The 24164-nt window shown below is 38.0% G+C and overlaps 1 protein-coding gene across 2 annotated transcripts in view; it reads right to left on the bottom strand.

Annotated features, from left to right (window-relative positions):
• Window positions 1-16217, bottom strand: part of SCAF4 (SR-related CTD associated factor 4) — a 59343-nt gene extending 43126 nt beyond the window's left edge. The window contains exon 1 of one of the 2 annotated variants that reach the window (XM_017662667.3): window positions 15799-16217. In XM_017662667.3, coding sequence (XP_017518156.1) covers window positions 15799-15828 — 30 coding nt within the window. In that variant the 5' untranslated portion in view covers window positions 15829-16217. The remainder of the gene's footprint in view (window positions 1-15798) is intronic. The other variant, XM_017662665.3, reaches the window with a different exon arrangement.
• Window positions 16218-24164: the final 7947 nt, after the last annotated feature.

Raw genomic sequence — 24164 nt, 5'->3', positions numbered from 1 at the left:
TACTTAGCTAGGGTGGACCAGAAAATCCAATGTAGTATAGAGAAAGGTACTGCACAAATGAACACCTGGATAAATGCCAGGATTTCAAGGCATTTGGCACAAATTCTACAAGATGTTAATTAAGATACAAACCAAACCTTGTTCACTAGGTTTGACAGTTAGGTGGCTGAAGTGACATCAGTTTTTGAAAATGATTCCAAAGTTCAACTGGTTAAGGAGTAAGAGGCAGATGAGGAAGCAGAAATGCAGTTTTGGATAATTTATTTGTTCAACAAATATCTGAGAACTCATTAAGTGGCAAGCTCATTGTCTGGCACATAGAGACAGAGTCATGTTCCCAAGCTTTACAGATGACCATCCTTAAAATAACTCTCAGTTGTTAGCATTATAAGGCTTCCATCAAATTTCTTTTTGGGTCCCCTTTATTTTCCTTTAGCAATTCCTTTCTTAAATCTTAAAGCTGTAAACTGTATTTGATACAATTTATGAAGAAAATCTCTACAGGCAGATACAGAAGTTTCAAAACGAGGTTTAAAAATTATAAAAGCTCAATGAATGTTACTAATATTTCATTAATTTTTTCAAAGCACAAATCCAACAGTCTCTACCTTTTGTAAGACAAAAATATTCCAATATCTAGATCAATACCTTCATCAAATAGATAAGAGACCCAGAAATTATGCTGAAACTGACATACTTTTCAGTTACTATGTACATGGACCTATCTATGGATAGAAATACTAAGTCTTCATGGTGAGTTAGATATTATAATTCTATTTTACAGGTGAGACACAACACTGAGGCACAGAAGTCCAAGAATCAGCTCAAAGTCATAAAGCTAATTAAGTGGTAAATTCAACCTGGTCTACTATTTCCCAATCTTATTCTTTGGTGTAAGGAAATTATTTAGTTAATACTGTAATACATTAGCACAGAGAATTGGTGCACAGATACTAAAGGTGATTAAGACTACACAGCTAATTAAAATAAATATATATGCATACAGACCCAAATGAGGATATTAACATGTAATAGTTATAAGGGGTTGGGCCCAAAGATTTTAGTAAAAAAAAATAAGTGGCACAGAGGTAGAGTGGGTATGTGCAGCCAAGCAACAAGTTAGTGACAATGTACTGAGTCCCTACCTGAGTTTAGGGCAAAGCTACAATTCAATAATCTTGAACAAAAAAAAGTTAATTCTTATGTTGGTTTAGAATGCCTCAGCCTCAGAAGTGTACAAGCTTATGATGACCTAAGATTTAGATTATAGTTGCTGAATTTGTGAAAACATTTCTGTTAAGAGTACAATCAGAACACAGGCTCAATAATCATCTGCCTGGGAAATCCTGGCTCTACCACTTGTTAGCTATTAGAAGTTGTTTCCTCACATAAAATGAGTAAATAGTCCCTCCTTATTTAGCTAAGTTTAATAATTAATACAAACAATATATATAAAAGCACTTAGTGCAGCACCTACACAAGAGTAAGCACATAATAGATGTTACCTATTATAAGTACCACACCTAATTGTTGGAAAAAAAAAATAATCCTGGGGATAATCCATAGTTGTGTTTTTCAAACTGTGGTTTGAAATACATTAATAGAATAAAAAAATGAACTGACTGGTTGTGACCAAACTTCTTTAGTGAAATAAAGCAAAAAAATAAAACAAACAACACTGTACACAGCAGGGGCAAGCACTAGTTGGTGAAACTTCTGTCTTGTGTGTGCACAAGCACCTGAATGGCAACATAAAATTCTAATTCTTACTTTTAGGGGGGTGGATCATGGCTAAAAAATATGAAAGGCAATAACTCAGAGAAAAATTCTTTTGTTTCGAAATGAGGAAAATAAAACCTAAACTAACTGCTGGTCACCCTTCAATCATGTATAGATTCCTTAAACCATTAATACATTTCTTATGGACAAATTGTGGGGAGGAAAAGAGCAGGATTGCCACGTCAGAAAAAAAGTCATAGTTTTCAATCAAGTTTAGAATACACGTAGTAGTATATACAAAGTACAACGAAGGTTAAAGGAAATTCAGGCTCTAGTTATTTCTGACCAAAATGCAATCTTAGCCAATAAACATTAAGGAAAAAAAAAACCTATTCACATTATATATATAGCCTGAAAACTATACAATTTAATATAATTCCACCAAACTCTACTAGTGAAAAACAAAACAAGACATTGTAAAATTCTGAAGAGAGTCAGAGGACCTGGTTTTGAATCTGGATCCAGCTACATAGATGATTCTGGGCAAAATGCTTAATCTCTGTAAGCCACAGCAGTGTCCTCATATGTAAAAAGGATTATACTATTATCTACTTCACAGGTTTCAATGAAAATTAAGTTAGTTTTTGTATATGCAATGACAACGGGGCAATGCTCAGTAAACATCATTAGGTACAGCACTCTCCCTATCAGAGCCTGTCTTCACAATTAATGTTATCTGTCAATGAAAACAAAAGTATCAAAGCAGCTAGACAAAAATCAAGCAATTCTCACAGAATAGCAGCAGCAGTAGGTCCCAAAGGGACAAGACTCCCTTAGAAAGCATGCACAGTAGAACACACATACTTGCCAGCAACAGACATGAATTTGACTTTTTGCTCTGTCACTAGCTGAATGACTGTGAGAAAGTCCAAGTATGAATACTGCCTAGCTGCATGACACACAGAAACCTAATATACAAAATATCTAAAATAATGAAGAATCATTTATCATGATTCATTTGTCAACAGTTTCAGGAGAAGATAAAGAATGCGACTGGCCTGTGACACCTGTATAATTCATAGCGTTTGGGGGGTTAGTCAAAGGTACATGATACTCTACTTAGTAATGATATAAATTTTGACAAGAGGAGTTAAACTTTCTAAACCTCAAGGATTTTTTAGAGTACTCACTTCACTTTGTAAGGTTCTTAGGATTAAATGAGGCAGTGTATATAAATATCTTAGACTGGTGTCTGACATATAAGTAGCTCAGTAAATAGAGCCTACACAATGCCCTGACAATCTTTACACACACACACCAAGTTTTTTTGTTATGACTTACCATAACATATTCTTTTATGATTTATTTAAAAGTTATACTGCATTTAGAAAAATCTTCATAGTGAAAATACAGTAGTATCAAAAACTTGTAAATACCACCTTAATATCTGATCTGGTACTCATTAAATTCAGAACCACTTTTACAATTTATATTGTACATTCCATCTAATAACAGGCTTAGTAACTCGTAACTAATCAGCTCCAATGGTTACAGCAGCTTTCTTTATCCTAACCCCAAATCTCCCTTTTGCTACCTTTCCTTTAGTTCATGGCCTCTTCCTCCATCTTAAACCAACAGTGCAGCAGTCTTCCCTCCTTCCTGACCTTTGCTTCCATAGTCACATGATTTTGCCATACTCTTCTGCCTCTCTCTTACAAAGACCCTTGGGTTTACATTTGGCTCATCCTGATATGCAGAGTACTTAGCCCATTTCAAGATCCTTAATCCTATCTTCAGGGTCTTTTTTGCCATATTAGGTCATATGCATAAGGTCTAGAATTCAGAAGGTGGACAAAGGCACAAGTGTGTGGGATGGCGAGGTGGGGCAGTGGGGGAAATGGGATGAGCACATGACAGCATCCTTTATTAAAGAAAATATATATGTAATTCATTGTTAACTCACATTAATCATCACCTGAAACCCTCAAACTTTTTTCACTGGAATTTACCAAACTAGATCTTCATGTTGACTTTATGCTGGTTTCTCATAGTCCTTTCAATATACTCAGGTGGTCTAGAAATCATTTTATGCTGTTACATATAGCAGCTATCTAACTGACTTCTAAATTCATGTCCCTGCTTTATATGCCTTCTGCAACTCAATGTTTTTTTAAAAAATTAAAAAGAACAGAACCTACTTACATGATGGTCGTCTTATCTGATATTCCTTGGATGCTGCCAGTCAGCTAAAATTCACTTAATAATACTCTTATCTTGCCTATATTTTTCTAATTTTATTCATGATAAAATTGTTAGTAAATCTGTTCTCATTCCTAATGACTTGAAATTTCTACTAATTCATGTACGAACTAACACAATCTGGCAGAGATAGAAGTTATTGCATCAAGCTTAGTTTCTGGGGTATGCCTTTTCCTATTTTTTGAAACTGAGCCGTCAATGAAAAGATTACATACTAGTTGTCTAAGTAATTTTTTTAACCTTAAATCCCTCAATGTCTCCTTTTACAATCTCTTTCAATGGGATTCTTTACCCTATGCCTTTTCTTCCCTAACTTTAAAAATTTTGCTTTCCTTAAATTTATTTTATAGTGCATGTCATTGATTATATCCATCATTCCTTCCTTTGCTATTATGACCTCCAAGATGACAAGTTTTGCCTGAAGCTTTTATTAATATTTAATTATCAAGTTTAACTTAAAGAAAAAATATGAATGCTTCCAAAAAGAAATATGTAAACACAGTGACAGGCTGGCACTCAAATCTCCCTCCTGACAGATGCAGGTATCAAAGTTTAATTCTACAGTCTTTTTTCCTCTTTCTGTTCATTTGATAATGTATCAGACACACTGGCTTCAACCAAATCAAGAGTTAAATACAACACAACTTCAATGTTTATTAGTAACATATAATGATTTATAAACACTTTATAAAATACTGATAAAACAATTAGGTAAGGGATAGTTCACAGCCCCTTCTTACTTGGCATTTCATTTTATGCCTATACATATACTTCACCAATTCATTGTTCATGCTAATACTTTCTTAATACTAAGCGATTTAATGTGATGGGGGTGGGGGTGTACTGGGGGCCACAAGCCAATCACATGTTAAACAAGTACCACAAGTACCACAAAAGCAGAATATTGGGTATGAGTTAATCAGTAAAATGCACAAATTAAGAGATACAGTGAAAAAAGTACATAAGAGAATAACTCAATTAACAATGCAAACCCCCAATAGCTAATTAAAAAACATGGAAAAAAATGTTCAATCTTACCCAGTATCAAAGAAGTACAAATTAAAACAATCAGGTACAATTCTTTAATTATTCATGTGGCAAGAATGTAGATTAGTATAAAGCAAACAAAGAGGGCACTGAGCTGACAAGACCTAAATGGGGAGTTCTGACTTCAGAGGGCAAGTTAAAACTATCTATCAAGAACTAAAAAAATGTCTGTACCTTTTAAACCAACAATTCCAGTTCTAGAAATTTACCTAAAACAATAACCATGTTCTCAAATTTTCCATGATGATTATTTTTAAATTACAAAATAATTCTGTTATTAAAAAGATCTGGTAGCCATATAAAAATTTCCAAACCACAACTTGGATGGGGGGAGTGGGGAGACTATAATATTCTAAAATGTAAATGGTATTTGGAGGAATATTTTTATACTCTAAATTGTGTAACTTGCATTAATTTTAAATTAAAATTAAAATTCATGTATTTAAAAATGAAAGATTTTGTCTGAGCCACAGAAATGCCTTTCTCCAGCTTTTCATTATAAATATATGGAATCATCACCAGATACAACTTGTCCATAAAGTAAAAACTGTTTAAATCAATAGCTTGTAATCTTTACTGAAACTTCAAAATTATTAAAACAAATTTTTAAAAGTAAACCTAAATTTTTGCCCCGTTATATCTTTATAGTAACGTAAACCCTTGTGAATATAAAACCCAAATACAACAAAGCACTGTCTTAAATATATTTTTTGTTGACATCTGTGCAAGAAAGCATCCCTCTACTGATATATAATTTACTGCCAAGTCAATTCTATTTACTTTTTAGAGAGTCATATCTTTTGAAAACCAAATGTTTAACCAATTTTCCACTTGCTAAGAGGAAGGTATGGAGATAAGACAGGTCTGGCATTAATATGAAATATTCCTAAAGGGAGCAAATTTACAAGGCTTTTTAAAAGTTTGGGGGAGGGGTAACTTAATTGTCTTCCTGCTCCTGCTGAGCAGCCTTTAGTTTGACTTAGCACTACAAAATAGCTCTTTATTTCTCCATGAAACGCATTTTTTAGATTTCTAGAGATTTCAAATCAGACATTTTTACAAGCAACAAAGCTGCACATATTCTCAAATTCAAAGGGTTAAAAAAATATTTATACTTGCTTCTTCCTATACAGCTTTACCTTACTATATTCTCCCACAAACTCCTTGACTTTTCTCCTAGTTCAATTCAGAGAATTGCTTTACAAAATAAACACATAAAAGTGCAAATAAACACTGTTCATATTCAACATAAAACCACTTTTTTACATTTTTATATATTTTTTATATTTCTATGCACATTAAGAAAATTTTATAAAATTTGTAGTAATATAGCAAACCTAAGTTTAAATTTCAACTGCATTACTTCCCACTTTTTAATTATATCACCAAGCCTGAATTGTTACCATTTGCTGCAAGCAAAATTTCTTGAGTAAATTTCTCAAGACTTACTCTATAAAGTATGCCCTAATTTATTCTTCATTTAGACTAACGCCCCTACAATTTCCAATGGTCTACCCCACTTCAAACTTTTCACTTTAGAACCAAGGCTGCCACCCTCAATGGGGTTTTAACCTGTTCAGTTCCAGCTTACCACAATAGGTCATTTCTATTACTTACCTCCATTTTGGTTCACTGAACTGCAATCAATCCTCATTTGCTCAAGAAATAGGCCAGGAGATGATTTTAGGAAATGCCTATTTTCCATGCCACTGCTCTTCTTGAGCACTACAGATGCCAGATTTCAAAATTGCTTTCACTGTGCCTCACTAGTGAACTTTGTGTCCTCCAAAAGTTGGCTATCAAACATTTTTTTGGCTTAAGTATTTCCTCCTAGACATCAATGGAATAAAAATTGGTTCCAGGATATAAAATAATTTGTTTAGAAGAAGAAAATAAAAATTACCCATATTTTATGTATTTTCTTTATACTCAGTTATTTCCACAAAGCTGTATGATGTATCTATGCACAAGCTTGGGATTAAAGTTGAAAATGTTAGCATTTATAAAATCCCTAATCAATTAAAAATTTTAATTGTGAATATAAATTAGTAAGAGAAATAGAAATGCCTAAAAGCACTTAAGTTTTAAACATTGGTTACATCTATTGTATTACTATGGATAACTTATCAGAAGTTCGTTATTCTTAAACTTTGATACATCCTTCCAAAACTATGCATACATTATAGTACACTTCAATGTGTACATGCTTCAAACACACTAAAGTTTTTCAGTAAGTGCTCTCCCTTCATAAGCAATCCAATAGACAAACATCGACTGGCTCAAAAATTTCAGAGCAGCCACACAGGCTGCCAACTAGGCTCATAAAGGCTCTTAAAGTGCTCGGTCAAATCTCAGAATTGCCATTTCTATACTGTGTGACCTTGGACAATTCACACCACCTGTCCAGTTTCCTTACCTTTTAAACAGAAAGACCACAAAGACACACATATACATATCTATGTATATATAGTTGCGTGCATGTGTGCACACATGCACATGTATGTAAAAAAACATCTAACCCATTAGCTGGCATCTGGTTGGTATTTAGTAAGCAAATGCAGGGTTCCTTTCTTGTCCTTAACTGTCCCCACTGGGTTACTTCTTCAAATAGCATGAAAAAACTTAAGATATGCTTTTAATAAAATCAGGATTTATGGTCAACAAAATTTACAGAACCACTTGGGAGCTACTAGATTGTTTTCAACATGAGGGAAAATCAGCTTAAGCAACAAAATAATGAAGATAGTGTGTTAAAGCCTAACATTTCTTTAAAGAGCTTTGAGATATAATTCGTAACTCAGTTGTTTAAAGCACACAACTCAGTGGTTTTCATTACTTTCAGAGTTGTGTAACCATCAACACTATTTATTACAATATTTTCACCCTCCCAAAGAAATTTCATACGCATTAGCAGTCACTCTCCATTCCTCCCCTCAACCCCCCTCCTGCCCCAGCCAATAATAATCCATTTTCTGTCTCTCTTGATTTGCCTATTTTAGACATTAAACAATGGTAAACACCTTTACAAAGATTTTAACATCTAACTGAACCCCAAACTTGCCTGTCTTTTCTAAAATGATTTATTTATTATTCAGTATCTCTTAATTTGGGTGAGCTAGGTGATATATTGCCATTACAGTTTGAAGAATATTTTGTTTCCTCAAGGCTTAAAAGGATATTACCATAAATTTCCATATTATAGGCTTCCTTTAAGCAACGTATAATTCTACTTCATCTAAAACTCAGCTCTGACAAAAAGGCGGAAATAAAGTGGAATATTCATGATAAAGAGCATGAAGATAACATCGGGATACTGCTGAGGGAGATTTACAGAATATAGGATCGATCAACTATTGCTCTTTAAGGTAACAGCATACCTAGAGTGGGACAATAGGAGAAATCCACCCAGGGGTAGGCAATAAGTGGGTGTATTGTCTCTAAAGACTCCAAATACAGCATTAAAACTGACTGAAAATTATTATCACCAAACATGGGCAATTCTAAATATCAGGGATAAAATATTCCTTCCTCTAAAGTACTTTGTTGGCTGACACTCTCAAGTTTTAAACTACTGCTGTGGTTACTGTTGAGTTTTAACATTATGTAAGTGTCAAGTCTGTACATTTTTATTACATATCTTGTAATAAGCAATCTACTCTAAGTGGAAGTTCATTAGGAAACCCTCTAGTTATGTGACCAGTAGCCTAAACATACAAATTTTTTACACCTGTTCTTTCAGAGCGTCACTACAGAGAGATTCAGGATAGCCTGAACTCTCCTCGGACTCAGTTTGTGTCTTTAACTCTGTGGTTCCCCCATACCCCATAGATTAGACAGACACACAGACACACACGTATATATATATACACATATATACGTGTGTGTGTGTGTGTATAGGGGTGTGTGTGTGTGTATACGTCCTTGTGTTTAAAACAGTACATTGAAAAAAAATTTCTACTTTCCTTAAGTTTTTTTTTCCTGATATTTTAAATCAGCCTTGAACAAAGGTATAGTGGAACACAAAGCCTTCTTGAAGATCCATGAGCAAAAATTAAGGAGAATGCCATTATTATGCAACAAAATGTAAGGAATGGACATTTACTCATAATTTTAAGGATGTTTACAAAGTGTAATATACAAAATTACACTGAAGTTTTGGGTGAAAACATTTTAGTGAAATTTTTTTGACTGAGATAACATTTGAAATTCACTAGTATCAATGCTGAAAAAAACATGGATAGTATTGTGATATCTAGAATTTATTGTGAAGTTGTCTTTTTTCCCCTAAATTTCTGCCAAAAGTAACCTTCTGTTTAAGACTTCCCAACTAGCGTATGTCTGTTGTTTCATGTACATTTTGTAATTAAAATTAATATAAAATGTTCTTCAATCAAGGGTGAAGGTAAGGTTGATAAATCTGGTTGTAACTGTCAACTGAACACAAATACACAAAGATCAACTTTGACAGTTATTGACAAGTATGCAGAAGTTAAAGCTTGAAAAGAAACGATTATTATTCATTATTCTGATAGCTTGGCATGTAGAGAAGTTTTTCTTTTTCCAAAAAAGTATAAATGCAATTTAAAATATTTTAATCAACTATTTTTTTGTTGGAATAGTTACTGTAACTAGCATGAAGTTCAAATTTATTCCCAGACCAATTTCATGATTATTTATGAAAACAACTTTGTTGTAGAAGAGGGGTGCGTTAAAAGAAAAAAATATTTCCGGATGTCAAATATGCCAGGCCTACTAGTGTTCCATGTCTCTTCTAACTGGGATTATTGACTCACATGGATTTACACCAAAAAAAAAAAAAAATCACCAATTTTCCGAACAAATTTTAACTTTCAAGAAATATGTGCATGTCCCTCTTCTTTTCACTGAGTCCTGCTGTCTTGTCTTTTCTCCCCCACTCCCCCAAGTCAAAACCTTGGCTTCTAATTCTAACTCCACTCCAGAGTTACATGGGTTTCTTGCTCAGTTCACCACTAATCCCTATAATGCTTCACTGGAATTTCAAGGATTCTATACTCTTATCTATGTCTTCAACAAGCACCAATAAAGAGCTCTAACTATAAAGCAATGAAATGAATTAAATACTATGCAAATACTCAACAGTGTGAAGGTGACCGGAGTATAATATTGTTTGTGAACTCTACTAGTTCTCAAAAACCAATTATGACAGTACACTGTTAATTACACTTAATATTAACACAGAAATGGAGACATGTCTCTTCTAGTCTAAGCTTTCAACTGATCTTTTTAAGGCCTAATCTTAATGCCAATTTAAACTATTACCTTTTTAATGCTCCACAAGAACAGCATAGTAATCAACCAGTATCACCAAAATTTAAACTAACAGGTAAACTGTTTATTCTATATGCCCAATAACATAGCGTAACTAGTTTTTAGCTAATCATTAAAGTTGTATGTTGCTCTGGAGTAGGCTTAAAAAAAAGAAAAGATTTTAACATATTATCTCAATAAACATTACAAATAATACTAAAGGTTTATTATTTATGTGACAACTCTTTTCCCATGTCACCAAGGTATGTTTAATATGAGATTTGAATGTGTGCAGCTATGTACAGAAAAGCTGCCTGAATGCTGAAGTAAAGTATATTATTCACCTGTGTTCCATGCAGAGAACAAAGTACAGTTTGTATTTAGTAAATAAAAAAACATAGAAAATCCCCACAAAAACAGAGACACACAAAAAACAACTACCATTCTGTCAACTTCCTATTAGGTAGCTTTATCACCTGAATTCAGTTTCACAAGATTCATAAGCCAACTTTTCCATTTTTCCAATTTTTCTCTAAATCAGCTCCTTATCATGTGTCCATGTAAATTTTTCTCAAACAAAATACTAAAAAAATGGTAAGATGAGGGAAGGGATATTTTCAACAAGATCATCAGTGAGAAATGCTGCTATAGAAAGCTCTAGAGCCAGCTTTATTCCACCATAAAGCCAGCACCTCAGTACTGTAGTTTTCAAAAAGCAATTTGAGGATCCCTGGGTGTGTCTGAATTTCTTTTGGTGGTCTGTGAGGCAAAAAACAGTTCTCATATTAATACTAAGACATTTCTTGCCCCTTTTATTTATCACAAGTATACAGCAGTTTACCAGAGGCCACCTAATATGTGTAATTGCAAGAGAATGAATAAAGAGAATCCAGGTTTTATTAAACCAAAATTTAAATGAGAACTGCAAAAATATAAGACAAAGTCACTCTTCTTTTTTTGTTTGTTTTGGAAATGTTATTTTTCATTAAAAATGTTATTTGTGTTAACTTGTAATGGGCTTGTTATTTTTCATGAATGCATTTGTCAGTTTAAATTTCTAATACGGTAAATATTAATAGATAAAACCCACAGGCACAAAAAAAACCTCAGTGGTCCATAACTTTTAAAAGCTTAAAGGTGTCAAAATCCAAAAAGTTTGAGAACAGCTATCCTGAGAGACTCTTACAGGTTTAAGTGAGTTCACTGCAGTGTTTGTCAGCAGAAAATGACAAACAACTTCACCCCCAGTTCAACTGGGGAACCAGATAAATAAAACATGGTTTATTCAAATGATAGCATATTACACAGCAGTTAGAACTAAATATAAATATATTATTAATTGTTTGAACAACAAAAAAACATTGCAGAATATGTATACCACTCATGCATATCAAAACACAGATTATGTATTGTTTATGGACAACAGATTTATACTGAATTATTTGATTGCCTCTGTGGGAGGAAAGGACTTTATATTTTATTTTTAAACTAAAAACACTTAAAATAGTAACTGTCCATTCCTATTATAGCCCTCTGCACTTTTTTGTACTTTAATCAAACAACTTAAAATCATGGAGGCTGCAAAAAAAACCTGTGTGTTGGTGGGGATATACTGCAGTTAGACAAGACTGATTAAAAGCTATAAATGTAATCAATGAATTTTAAAATCCAATCTTAAAATCTTTACTCATTTAACAAATCTATGAAATACCAAACTCCACTTTCAGGGGTGTATGATCACAGCAGAACACAATTAAGAATTGGTCATAACGGATCACTGACTTTTTTCCCCATCCATCTTTCCAGCTTTTACATTACTTAACAGTGCCTGGCCATAGAAGTCCTCTGTTAGATGGGTGCCTTTAATAACTTCACCTTTAAATCTTCCTTTCTGTATGGGCGATATTGACCTCTCTTACATATGCTTCTGATCTATCCTCTTCCTCTTATCTACTATTTTGCTCTAAATTAACCAACCCCTTTCATTGTTTTAAACAATTATTTACTGTATTTATTTTCCTTTCCCCAAGTACAAGGTTCTACTCCCATCTAATAAGGAACAGAGTTTGAAACCACTTACTAACCCTAAGACCATGTATATGCTACAGACATAAGAAAGGCCTACCACAAGTGCCCAGTACACACTGTTTATTTCCCTTCTCTTCTTCATCTTCAAAACTTTTCCTTTGAATCCCTCACAATCAAACTGCCAAAAATACTCCATTTGCCACCTCTTACTTCCTTCTCTTCCCCACCACTATTTAATCATAAACATTAGATCCGTAATACTTAAAAAAATTTAGTGGCCTTTTTTTTTAAAAGTCTGAACCTATGACCACTCCCTTAGTATTATACAACGTATTATCTTCAGGCAGCAATTAAGATGGGGAGATCTGCATTCAAATTCAGCCCTGCCATTAGCTAACAGTATGACCTTAGGCAAATCATTATTTAACTTCTTTGAAAATCAGGTTGCTTATCTATTAAATGGATGTCTATGTAAGGCTGTGGGAATATTAAATCAGATATGTATATACAAAATGCCCAATATGCCATAAGATGCTTATTAAATATTAATTCCTTTTCTCTCCCCATGTCAATTTTCTCTATAGAGCACATCTGAGAGTAACCCCCAAATGTCTCCCTCTACCTACTGGTTGTTTCCAAATTTGAGTCCTACATGCCCAAATGCTTGCCCCAAATTTCCCCATTAGTGTTCCATTCAAACTCAACCTGTTCAAAAATCAAACGTTATCTTCCCCTCTACTAAATATGCTTTTGATGACTGCTTGACTTGTGTTTATGGCATCATCACTCTCATCACTCTCCCAGCACTTGGAATGTGGGGGCAAAAGGTGATTTTAAGCCATCACGTGCCAGGATTTCTCTGACCCCTATCCTTCCCCTTCTCTCTATTCCCACTACAGACATGTCAAATTCTACTTGCTTCTCCTACATCAGTCCCCAACTGCCAATCTTCCCCAAATCTCTGTCTTCCACAATATATACTACAAATCAAGAGGTGTTTCAATTATATCACCCCACTATTTAAAAGCTTCAGTTTATCCACAGCCTAAAAATGGAATTCAAACACATTAGATGGACACAAAACTTATCCACCCCAAACTACTTAACCATCCCTCCTTTCCACTAGCCTCAAGTCAAACTAATGTCCACTTATTTCTCAGCGCTATTGCCCTTTAATCACCCTTTCCTACACCTTCTGAAATCCTAAAATGGATACCTACTCTTCCCAAGTCGTCACTGATCCCCCATGACCATCCCCACAGTACTTTAAAAGGGCACCAAAGGACAATGTTCTATTACATATTAAAATTATTTGCCTAAATCTTGTGTCTTGTATTAGATCACGCTAATCTAGGGGAGAGATCCTCAGTAGAACCACAGTATTCGGGATACAGCTTTTAGCTAAGCAGACTCCCATAAATTTTAAAATTAAAAAGATCTGGGAGATTTGCATGAATGGGGAGAAATAACTGAGAAGCACTACAAATGAAGCAGGGACAAAATGATAGGTTTTAAAGTCAGACTAACTCCTCCAGATGAAAGTTTCTTCAGAATAAAATTGGAATTGGGAACATACACCTAACATAATGCAATTTGCAGTTCATAAAGGCTAGTAATGGAAATGAAAATTATTTGAGGAAGAAAATGAGCAATGGTAAGAAAATTCTCATTTTGTACATTTTAAAAGGTTAAAATAACATTTCCCCTTTTCAAAGCATCAATATCATACTTAATTTTGGTTTTTCAAAGTAATAAAACTACTGATCACACCTTCCCAGAACATAAAATACTTGGCTTAACGTGCTTAATGTCAACTTCCATATGATGCCTTCTGATCTTACACTCCTGATCTTAGGAATACAGTAATAACCCTTCTCTTCCTTCATTAAAAATATTCACTAAGTTTTTATCTTGATAAGGAAATGTACAATAACCTTTTAAAAATTGTACTATTTGAATAAATTCTCATTCATTCAACAAGTATTTGCACCTGCTATGAGGAGGGGTGGAGGAGGGAAAGGAGAACTCCCTGCCCTCCTGGAGCCAACATTCCAATGAGTTTTGCCTGTAGGAAACAAAAGTCAACTTGTAATCCTGAACTCTTTGGAGCATTATCACAAATTCTCTTGTTATCAAAAATTATTTTGAAAATCATCACTACTGAACTTCGCAAGACACTGTACAACAAAAATGCAACTACTGCAGTTCATACATTTTATGTAACCATTGGTTGAAGACAAACCATTGCTAGGATAATTTGCAAGGCAATAAACAGCAGCCTTACTGGAGGGTCCCACACTATTGCACTACAAATCGAAAGGTGAGTTATTGCACCATAATTCTCTTGCAAGTGAAACTACAAAATCTCACTGTAAGACGCATAAAGTTTTTAACGCCATGTCAAGATATCTAGAACTACACCATCTGATTTCTTCAATGGTGGGTTTATTTCTACTATAAGGAAAAGGAAGACAATCCAACTCAACACATGACAACAATTTCCATTTTGTAACTGCATTTGAAATCATCGAAGGTCAAGTCCCCTTTCCCCAAATCGATTCTGATAAATAAGATGTGCGGACTCCACGCTCCCAAAACAGCACCTGGGATGACTTGAGATAAAACTGGAGAGCTTTAAGGCGGCAGGCAGCTTTGTACCCTGTTTTGGGAGGTTTTCACATGTAAATGTTCCCGTAGAAGGAAGCCGAGGATTAACCACCGAGGGAGGGGTGCAAGGGTGGGGAACAGGAGGCCAGAACCAGCTTTCTATCAGACTAAGGTGGAACAAATACTCCCTTCCCATTCGACTTTTTAGGTTGGGGCCACAGAGCCCATTAAGAGGGTTGTGTTCACGACTCGAACTGATAAGGAGGCAACCCCTCTCCGTTTATTAACTCCATTTCCCGAGACTGTGAATCCCGTAGGAGGGGGTTGAACACCCGCTCCAACTCCTCCCCGACCCGGGATCAGAGTCCAGCAGCGGCCTGAGCAACAGGAGAGCCCAGACTGTCGCTCCGCTGGCCCGACGACGGGCAGATGCTCCCGCTCCCCCGCCCCCAAGCCCGCCCGCGCTTCTTTCTTAGCCTCTTGCGGGCTCCCGGCACCGCGAAGCCAATAACGGGGCTGGGAGCAGAAAGCGAGAGCGCCCGAACCCGAAAGGGGGCGAAGTTAAGACGCACCGGCGCCGACGCGGGCTCGGGGGGCCGGAAGGGGTTGAGGGGGGCAGCCCGAGGTCGCCGCCCGGGGTGGGCGACGGGGGAGGGGTGTGGGGGTCGGTTCCCGTGGCCGCCGCGACCTCTCCGGAGCCACAGGCCGCTCAGCGCAGGCCCTGCCGCCCCGGAACCAGAGCAGGAAGTGTCTCCACCCCAACCAAAGCTTTAAACCTCCGGGGGCGGGAGAAACGGCGCCCGGCTCCCGCGGCAAGCCCGGCACCCCCTTGCCCCGAGCACCCCTCACCTCCTGGTTGAAGGCGTTGACGGCGTCCATGTTCGCGCTGCGGCGGCGGCTGCTCCAGGCCTGCCGGTCACATAGACCTCGCGCAGCGGCGGAGCGGGGCCGGAGAACCAGTCAGGCCTGAGGGGCAGAGGGAGGTGACGAGCAACGGAGCCAGAGGCCGGGCAGGAAGAGGCTGCGGCCGAGGCGACGGGGCGGGCGGCGGAGACACAGGCGGAGGGGTGGCGGGCCCCCCTCTCAGTCCCGTTCTGAGGGTGAGGAAAAGGAGGCGGCGGCGGCACTGGGCTCCAACATGTCCGTTTGGTAGTGGCGGCTGCGCTCTGCGTCTCGCTGACACGGCCCCCCGCGCCCTAACGCACCGGCCACACTGGCCCGACCGGCGAGCGGGCGGGCCTCTCGCTCCCTCACGCCAGCGGGATGGCGGCAGCGGCCCGAGTCCACGCCGCGCGGGGCACCCTGGGACGGCTCGGGCCTCCCAGCGCTTCCTGTGCCCGGCTCCCGCTCCTCCCCGGCCCGCCTCACCCGCGCTGGCCCCGCCTCCGCCCGGCCTCGCTCCGCCTCACCCCGCGCGCCGAGCGCTGGGCGGCTGGCTGGTGGCGCCGGGAAGCTGGGCGCTTTCCCGCCCGCGGGCCCTAGATGCTGCCAGGCACCGATGCTGGCCCCGGGAGGGGCGCCGGAGAGCGCGGGATCCCATAGCCGGGAGGCTGGCACAGAGAGGGCCCATGCACACGCGTGTCCCTACTCCCCCGGTGCGTTTTTGTGTGCCATTCTGTCCAAGCAGGCCCTGCGCCCGGCCGGGGCAGGCGGGGATGGAGTCACTCGCTCTCCGCTGCCTGGAACAAAGGGCGCAGGATTTAACCTCAACGTGCTGAGCGTGCATTTACCGGCTCCCGTGCGGCCTCTGCGGGTGCAGCCCTGTGATTGCTCTAATTGTGTGGGTTAATTCGGTGCTAGCTGAAGCACGGAGCAGAACGTGCCGATACTGGATATCAACGCAGGCCTAAAGGAACCCCTGCTTCAGCCTTGTTCCGCGGGGAGGAGTCGATTGCCCAAATCCTGGTTTTTCGGTTGTTTTGTTTTTGTGTTCGGTGGAAACACTGCCCTGATTCACTTCCCTTGAGTACCAACCATCTGCTGGGCACTACTATGCAGGGTTCTGGGGATGTGGAAATAAATGATAGTTTTTCTGCCTGCAGACAACTCCATATACTGGGGAGGACAGGAAAATGAGAAGAAAATAATTATAGCATGATTCGTGTTAGGGCGGAGATCCTGGGGAACAAAGAAGAAACTATTCATGCGGCTAGAAATCCAGGAAGGCTGCTCCGAGGAAATGGCACCCGAGCTACATCTGGAAGGAGAAGAAGCAATTGGAGCAAACCCTCCACCCTGACTGAACTTGAGGAGTACTTTGGCATCACATCCCCCTCTGAAGGAGCACCAGCTGGAGCTTTAGGGAGGGAGGTGAACTGAGAGGGAGTGCCTTGAGACCAGGAATCTCTGTGCCCTTCCAGAGAGTTTGGATTTTCTCCCCAAGGCAGTGTGGAGACACTGAAAGATTAAAAGGGGAGGATGGTGTCCTCCAATGTGATATTTCAGAAGGAAGGTGTAGAATATCAAGAGCAGAGTCAGGGTAAGAATGGCGCTAGTCCCAGCTGAGGGCATAAGGCAAAGGAGTGGAGAAGGAATCAGACATTTAAGAGGAATGGAGAGGTTGGGACAGAATGACTGTGAGGTTAGGGAAAAGGGAGGTGTTGAGGATGCTCAAATGGGTGGTAGGTTCGTAAGTCAATTTAGGGATTATATGGGGAGGCAAGAATGGATTTGAGAGAAGGTAGAATAATGGCAAATACTTGTAGATTGTTTACTATGTGCCGGAGTCTATCCAACATTCTATTCTGCATTACATAATTTCTATAACAAGATTCTATATGAAGTAGTTACTAGTAATGCCACTTTCACAGTTGAGGAAGTGAGGCTCAATTCAATTAACTAATATGCCCAAAGCCAAATGATTTCCTTCTGGGGCCTCTGGAGTTTGAGTTGCCCCTGGGGCAAATAAGTGAAGATGTCTAGGAGGCAGTTGGGTAAACAAGTGGAGTCAGGAGAGATGGCTGAGAGGAGGTAGAGATCTGGGAGTCAGTGTGCAGCTTGTGGGAGGAGCTGAAATAGGGAAACAAGGCTAGGAACACACGTGTAAGGGGAAACAAGTTGGAATAAGAGGCCTAAAAAGCCTAGAAGAAGTCAGACCCGTCAGGTGTTGAAGATAGAATTTAGCTAGATAAGGATTGGAAAGTACCTGATAGCCTCTAGGATCTCTGCAGGAAAGTTGGCAGGAGGGGCAAGGGCTGAAGCCAAACTGAAGTGTACTCAAGAGAGAAAGTAGCAGGAGATATTTTACAAAAATCTGGCTGTGAGGGCACCAGGAAAGAGCTGCAGGATGAAGGGAGAGTCTGCTTGTTTCTTTTAAGATGAGAGAAACATACTTTTAATTATCTGTTGGAGGAACAAGCAAAATACATCCCAAATATTCTTTTCAAACCCACCAGTCATCTTCATATCACTACTTTTTTCTCTCTCAGCTGAACCACAATTAGTTCTTTTAAACCCATTTTGCTTCTAAGAGTTGTCATCCCTAAGACCACCAACATTGCATTAGAAAATGCAGTTCTTAGTCGATATATTGACTTTTCAGGATATCCATTGTCTACCAACTACTGACCAAGATCCCACACCATGTTTGCAGCCTACGTCCGGGGGACAAACAAGGTTTGTCATTTCCTGGACATGTCTGGGAAATAACAGCTCAACCTTTGTTTTCATGTAAAATCCCTCTCTGCTCTTCCCTGATGTAGGCAGGCCCTTAGCATTTAGCTGATGTTTAGACATATCCTTTCAATCATTGATCACTCACCAAGCACCTACTTCGTGCCAGGCACTGTGCTGAAAAGCTTCCCCACTCTCCTCCCAGCCAGACTCAACATCTTGCACAATATGCTTTCATGACCTTATGAGCAAAACTGACACTTATCATCTTGTGCTGCTTTTATTTGGGGGGAGGGGAAAGCTGCACCACTTACACATACTGTACCTCCACTCTGCTTCTACCTCCTAGGAACAGTGGCAGAATGTAAATATGGGTCACAAAGCAAATGGGATTCCGCCTCCCCCAATTCATAGAAACACTCTTCTTCCTCCTGTGTCAGGGCAATGTATTCAGCTAAGGAAGGCTGAAGGCTTGGAGGAAGTGATGAGTTCACCTTTGTATGTGTTGTGTTTGGGATTCAAAGTGTTGTAGCAGTTGGGCCCTGTAATGGCTGTTGAATTGAGGGCCTGAAGGAGAACATTTTCTATGTATCAACCTACTGAGATTTGCATGCATAAGGAACAAGATGTGGCTTCCAAGCTTCTTGTGTTTGAGGTAGATACCTTAGATTTAGGAGATTCTTTTCTGGATAGGGTTGTTCGGTTTTTATGCTGGCAGTGTTTAGATGGTCTTTTAAACAAGTTTGGGTAATATATGTTACCAGCTAGATTTTCAGTGCCTTGCTAGCATTTTCTTCCATTTTTCTGTTCTGAAGATGGCAACGCCTCTAACTGCTCTGGGACATGTGACAGCCATTTGGACAGCTACCTCTTGGCTTCTCTGTTTCTCCAGGCAGACAAGTCAGATCTTCCAATAGGAAATTTTGGGCAAATGACAAAAAGTCATGAGGGCTGTCCTTTGTGGGCAGACATTGAAGTAGTAGGAATGAAGCCTGTTGAAAAGATGGCCAGCAAGACATCAAAAAATTAGCAAGACATTTTATCCATTTGCAAACTTGCCTTCTCTCAAAGAGCACAGATTTAAACTGATTCATGTGTTCATAATGTGAATGTGAAAATAGTTCTGAAAAGGTATTGTAAACAAACTTGTGTTTTTAAAGAGTAGATGAAATCAGTATTCAGAGGAAAGAAAAGGTAGCATTCAGGAAGTAGTATTCTGGTTAATTCTGTGCACTTTGCATGTCAACTCATTCTCTTGAAAGGAATGCTGGTTACAGTCCACAGGTATACAGAACACAGAGAGAAAGCATCTCACTCCTGAAGAGCCCAGGAAAACATTTATAGATAAGAATGCAAGAGAAAATATGTTCTTTCTAATGCTTTATCCCATTTGCTTTCTGGAGCAAATATAAACTAATTGTATTGTCCAAGACTTACCTTTCTCCTTGGTTTGCTTTCCTTCTTTGAACAGCCTCCTCCTCTTCCTGAGATTTCACCTGGCACCTCTGTGATCCCTCTCCCTCCCCACTTAGGAACCTGAAATCTCTCCTGGTTTATATCTACATTTCCAACTGCCCACTGGAAAATTCCACATAGAAGTCCCCCTCTGTTCCCAAGGACCCACTTGATTCCTTTTTGTGTTGACCTCTATCTTCATGCCCTTTATGCTGTTGGTGCCAAAATAGTGGAACAGACATTGAGGAGAAAGGAAGAAGGAAGAGCTGGAAGAAAGAGCTCAGTGGCAGTGTGGGCAATGGAATTTTAGGGAATTTTCATTTTCTTCTTAAATTTCAGCACTTTGGAGACTCCCTGTACTACTTTTGTAAGCAGAAAGAGTAAGCTCCTTAAAAAAAGAAATCATACAGATAGGTGCAGCAAACCTGAAACATTTTGGATTGATAATCTTAGCTGTGGTAGCATGTGAGCATGTGAGTGATGCATTAGGGCTCTCCAGAGAAATAAATATATAAATATATGTGCATGTATATATGTGTATATATTTAGTGTGCTCCTTATATATTTTTATATATACATAGAATCTGCCATCTGCAAACTGTAGAATCAAGAAAGCTGGTAGTCAGTCTTAGGCCAAAAGCCTGAAAACCAGGGAAGCTGATAGTGTAAATCTCAGTTTGAGGGCAGGAGAAGATGAGATGCCCCAGCTCAACAGTAAAACAGGCAAAAATGAGTTAATTCCCCCTTTTTCCACCTTCTATTATATTCAGGCCCTCAACAAATTAGAGGGTACCCCCGTACATTGGAGAAGGCAATATACTTTGCTGATTCCATCAGTTTAAATGCTCATCTCAACCAGAAACACCCTCACAGACACACCCAGAAATATTGTTTAAAATAGGCATTCTATGGTCCAGTCAAGATGATACATAAAACTGACCATCACGCATCACTAATAAGGAAAACGGTTCTCTTGGCCACTTCTTATTTGACTTAGGAATAGAGATCTAAGATTCTTTTTCCAAAGTTCAAAGTATTATAGTCAACTTTCCACTGAAGTGAAATGATGTCACCTTCTAGGACTGAAACACCCTAGTCTAACATTTTCCCTTTGATTCATTCACTCATTCATTCACAAAATAAATATAACATTACTATGGACAGGCACTGTACTGGGTTTTCAGGTATCATGGTAAGCAAAAGCAGGTACATTCCTTTCTCATAGAAGTACACCTCCAGAGTTCAACACCTGGCCCTGATGTTGACCATTTTTTTCATGTGCATATTGGCTATTTGTGCATGATCATGTCCTGTGAGAATATAGACAGTTTAGTTTTTTTCTAGCCACCATGCGGCCTTTTATGTATTTTTCTTATCTGCATTGACTAGTCTAGTACAATGTTGAATAAAAGCAGGAGAGCAGACGTCTTTATATTGTAGCTTATCTCAGGGGCAAACATTCTTTCTCATTCCTTAGGTTGTTAGCTCTAGGTTTTAAATAGATGCCCTATAACAGGTTGAGGGACTCACCACCTATTAGTTTCTTGAGAGTTTTTAAAAATTCTTCTGAATCATGGATAGGTGTTGAATTTTGTCAGATGCATTTTCTTGTCAACTGGGATGCTCATATGGTTTTTCTATTTTATTGTTAGTATGAATTATATTTACTGGTTTTTGAATGTTAAGCCCACCTGGATTTCCTGAATAAACCTCACTGGTCATGGAGTATTATTACCCTTTGTATATATTTCAGAATTCAATTTGAAAAGAGTCTGTGAAAAATATTTCCTGCTATGTTTGTGAGTGATACTGGTCTATAGTTTTCTTTCTTGTAATGGTTTTGGTGTCTGACAGCCTGTCCTCATCAAATGAGTTGAGAAGCATTTCCTTCCTTTTCTATTTTCTGAAAGAGTTTGTGTAGTATTGGCTTTATTTCTTAAAGAATTCACCAGTGGAGCCATCTAGGCCTAAAGCTTTCTTAATAAGGTTTATGATTAGTAAATCAATTTAAAAAATTGATTAGCTCTTCAGATGTCCTATTTCTTGAGTCAGTTTTGATAATTTGTGTAATTTGAGAAATGTATTTAAAGGTTGACAATTTATTGGCATAAAACTTTTCATAATATTCTCTTACAATCCTCTCATGGTCTATGGTGATATCTCCTCTTTCATTCCTGGTGTTGGTCATTGCATGTTCTTTACAAAATGTTCATGTTCAGAGTAGTTAGAGGTTCACCTGTTTTGTTGATCTTTTTAAAGAAGCAGCTTTTGATTTCATTGATCAGCTCTATTTCTGGTTCATTGATTTTCTTTCTTATTTTTATTATGTCGTTTTTTCTTCTTTGTATTTAGTTTGCTCTTAAATGAAAGTGGAAGCTTAGATCACTGATTTGAGGCATTTTTTTCCTTTGTAATACAAGCATTTAAAACTTTAAATTTCCCTCTCCCACTTTTGATGTGTTGCATTTTCATTTCCATTTTAGTTCAAAGTATTTTGTAATTTCCCTTGTGATTTCTTCTCTTATCCATGAATTATTTAGAAGTATATTGTTTAAATTGCAAATATTTGATAATTTCTAAAATAGCTTTCTGTTACTGATTTATAATTCATTGTGGTCAGAGATCATACTCTGTATGATTTCAATCTTTTTAGTTTTGTTGAGACTTGTATTACAGCTCAGCCTAAAGTCTATCTGGATGATTGCTCCATGTGCACTTGAAAATAATGTCTGTTCTGCTGTTGTTAGGGGACTGTTCTATTAATGCCAGTTAGGTCAGGTTGGCTGACAGTGTTGTTTGTCTTCTCTGTCTCTGCCTCATTTTCCATCTACTTAATTCTATCAATAACTCAGAGAGGAGGTTTGACATCTGCTGTGATTTGTTGGTTTCTCTTTTCAGTCCTGTCATAGTTGCCTCACATATTTTGAATCTTTGTTATTAGATGCTTAAAATTTTAGGATTATTATTTCTCCCTGATGAATTGACCCATTTTCATTAGGAGAATTTCCTCTTTATCTCTGGTAATAGTCCTTGTCTTGAAATCTATTTTGCCTGATACTGATATAGCCACTCTGGCTTTCTTATGATTAGAATTTGTATGATCTATTTGTGCCATATTTTTACGTTTAACCCATTTGTGTCCTCTCCAATCCTTATGCTTATTGTTGTGCTGTGTTTTACTTCTACATGTGTTTTATATGTTTTGTTATAGTGTTCTTTTGCTTTAGACAGTCATTTTTCTTTTCAAGACATTTAAAGACAAGATAATGCTTTTTGTATTCTCCCATATATTTAACATTTCCAATACTCTTCATTCCTTTGTATAGATTCAGGTTTTCATCTGGTATTAATTTCCTTCACCCTAGAGAAGTTCCTTTAGTATCTCTCTTAATGAATTTCTGCTGTCAGCAAACTCTCTCTGCTTTGTTTATCTGAAAAAGTCTATATTTCACCTTTTCTTTCTGAAAGATACTTTCAGTGGGTATAGAATACTACATTTACAGGGTTCCCCCCCACCACCACCGCTTTGAATGTGTTATTCCACTTAAAACTTTAAATGTGCTAATCCATTTTAAACATTTCTGGTTTGTATAGTTTCTCATGAGAAGCCTGACAATTCTTATATTTATTCCTGTCAGTAATTTGCCTTATGTCCAATGTCTGAAAATTGGCATTTCCTTTATGTTTTCCATTTTTCTAGTTTTTTTTTTAATGGTGGAAGTGTAATTCTGGACCTCTATACTACCTCATGACTAGAAGTAGAAGTTTCCTGAAATTTTTACTTATTATGGAGTAAAGTTTATTAATTTTTCTTTTATAGTCACAGCCTTTTTGTATTCTAAGAAATTTTTGCCTTCCCTGAGGTCATGCAGATATCCTCCATGTTTATGGTTTTAGTTCTTATACTAGATCTATGGTCCATCTCAAATTAGTTTTTGTATATATGTGAGATACGGTTCAAGTTTCATTTTTTTAAAAGTTGCTCTTTCCCCACTTACTTAAAAGCTTTCTTTCCCCCATTGAGTTGCATTGGCATCTTAGTCAAAAATGAAATGGTTGCATATGTACAAGTATATTTCTGAATTCATTATTTTATGTTCCTTTAATCACTAATACCACACTTGACTGCTTGATTACTATAACCATAG

This window comes from Manis javanica, chromosome 3 (genome assembly GCF_040802235.1).
Source record: "Manis javanica isolate MJ-LG chromosome 3, MJ_LKY, whole genome shotgun sequence".
Classification (NCBI taxonomy): Eukaryota; Metazoa; Chordata; class Mammalia; order Pholidota; family Manidae; genus Manis; species Manis javanica.
Note: the sequence above shows the minus strand (reverse complement) of the source record. Positions and strands in the feature narration are given on the sequence as shown.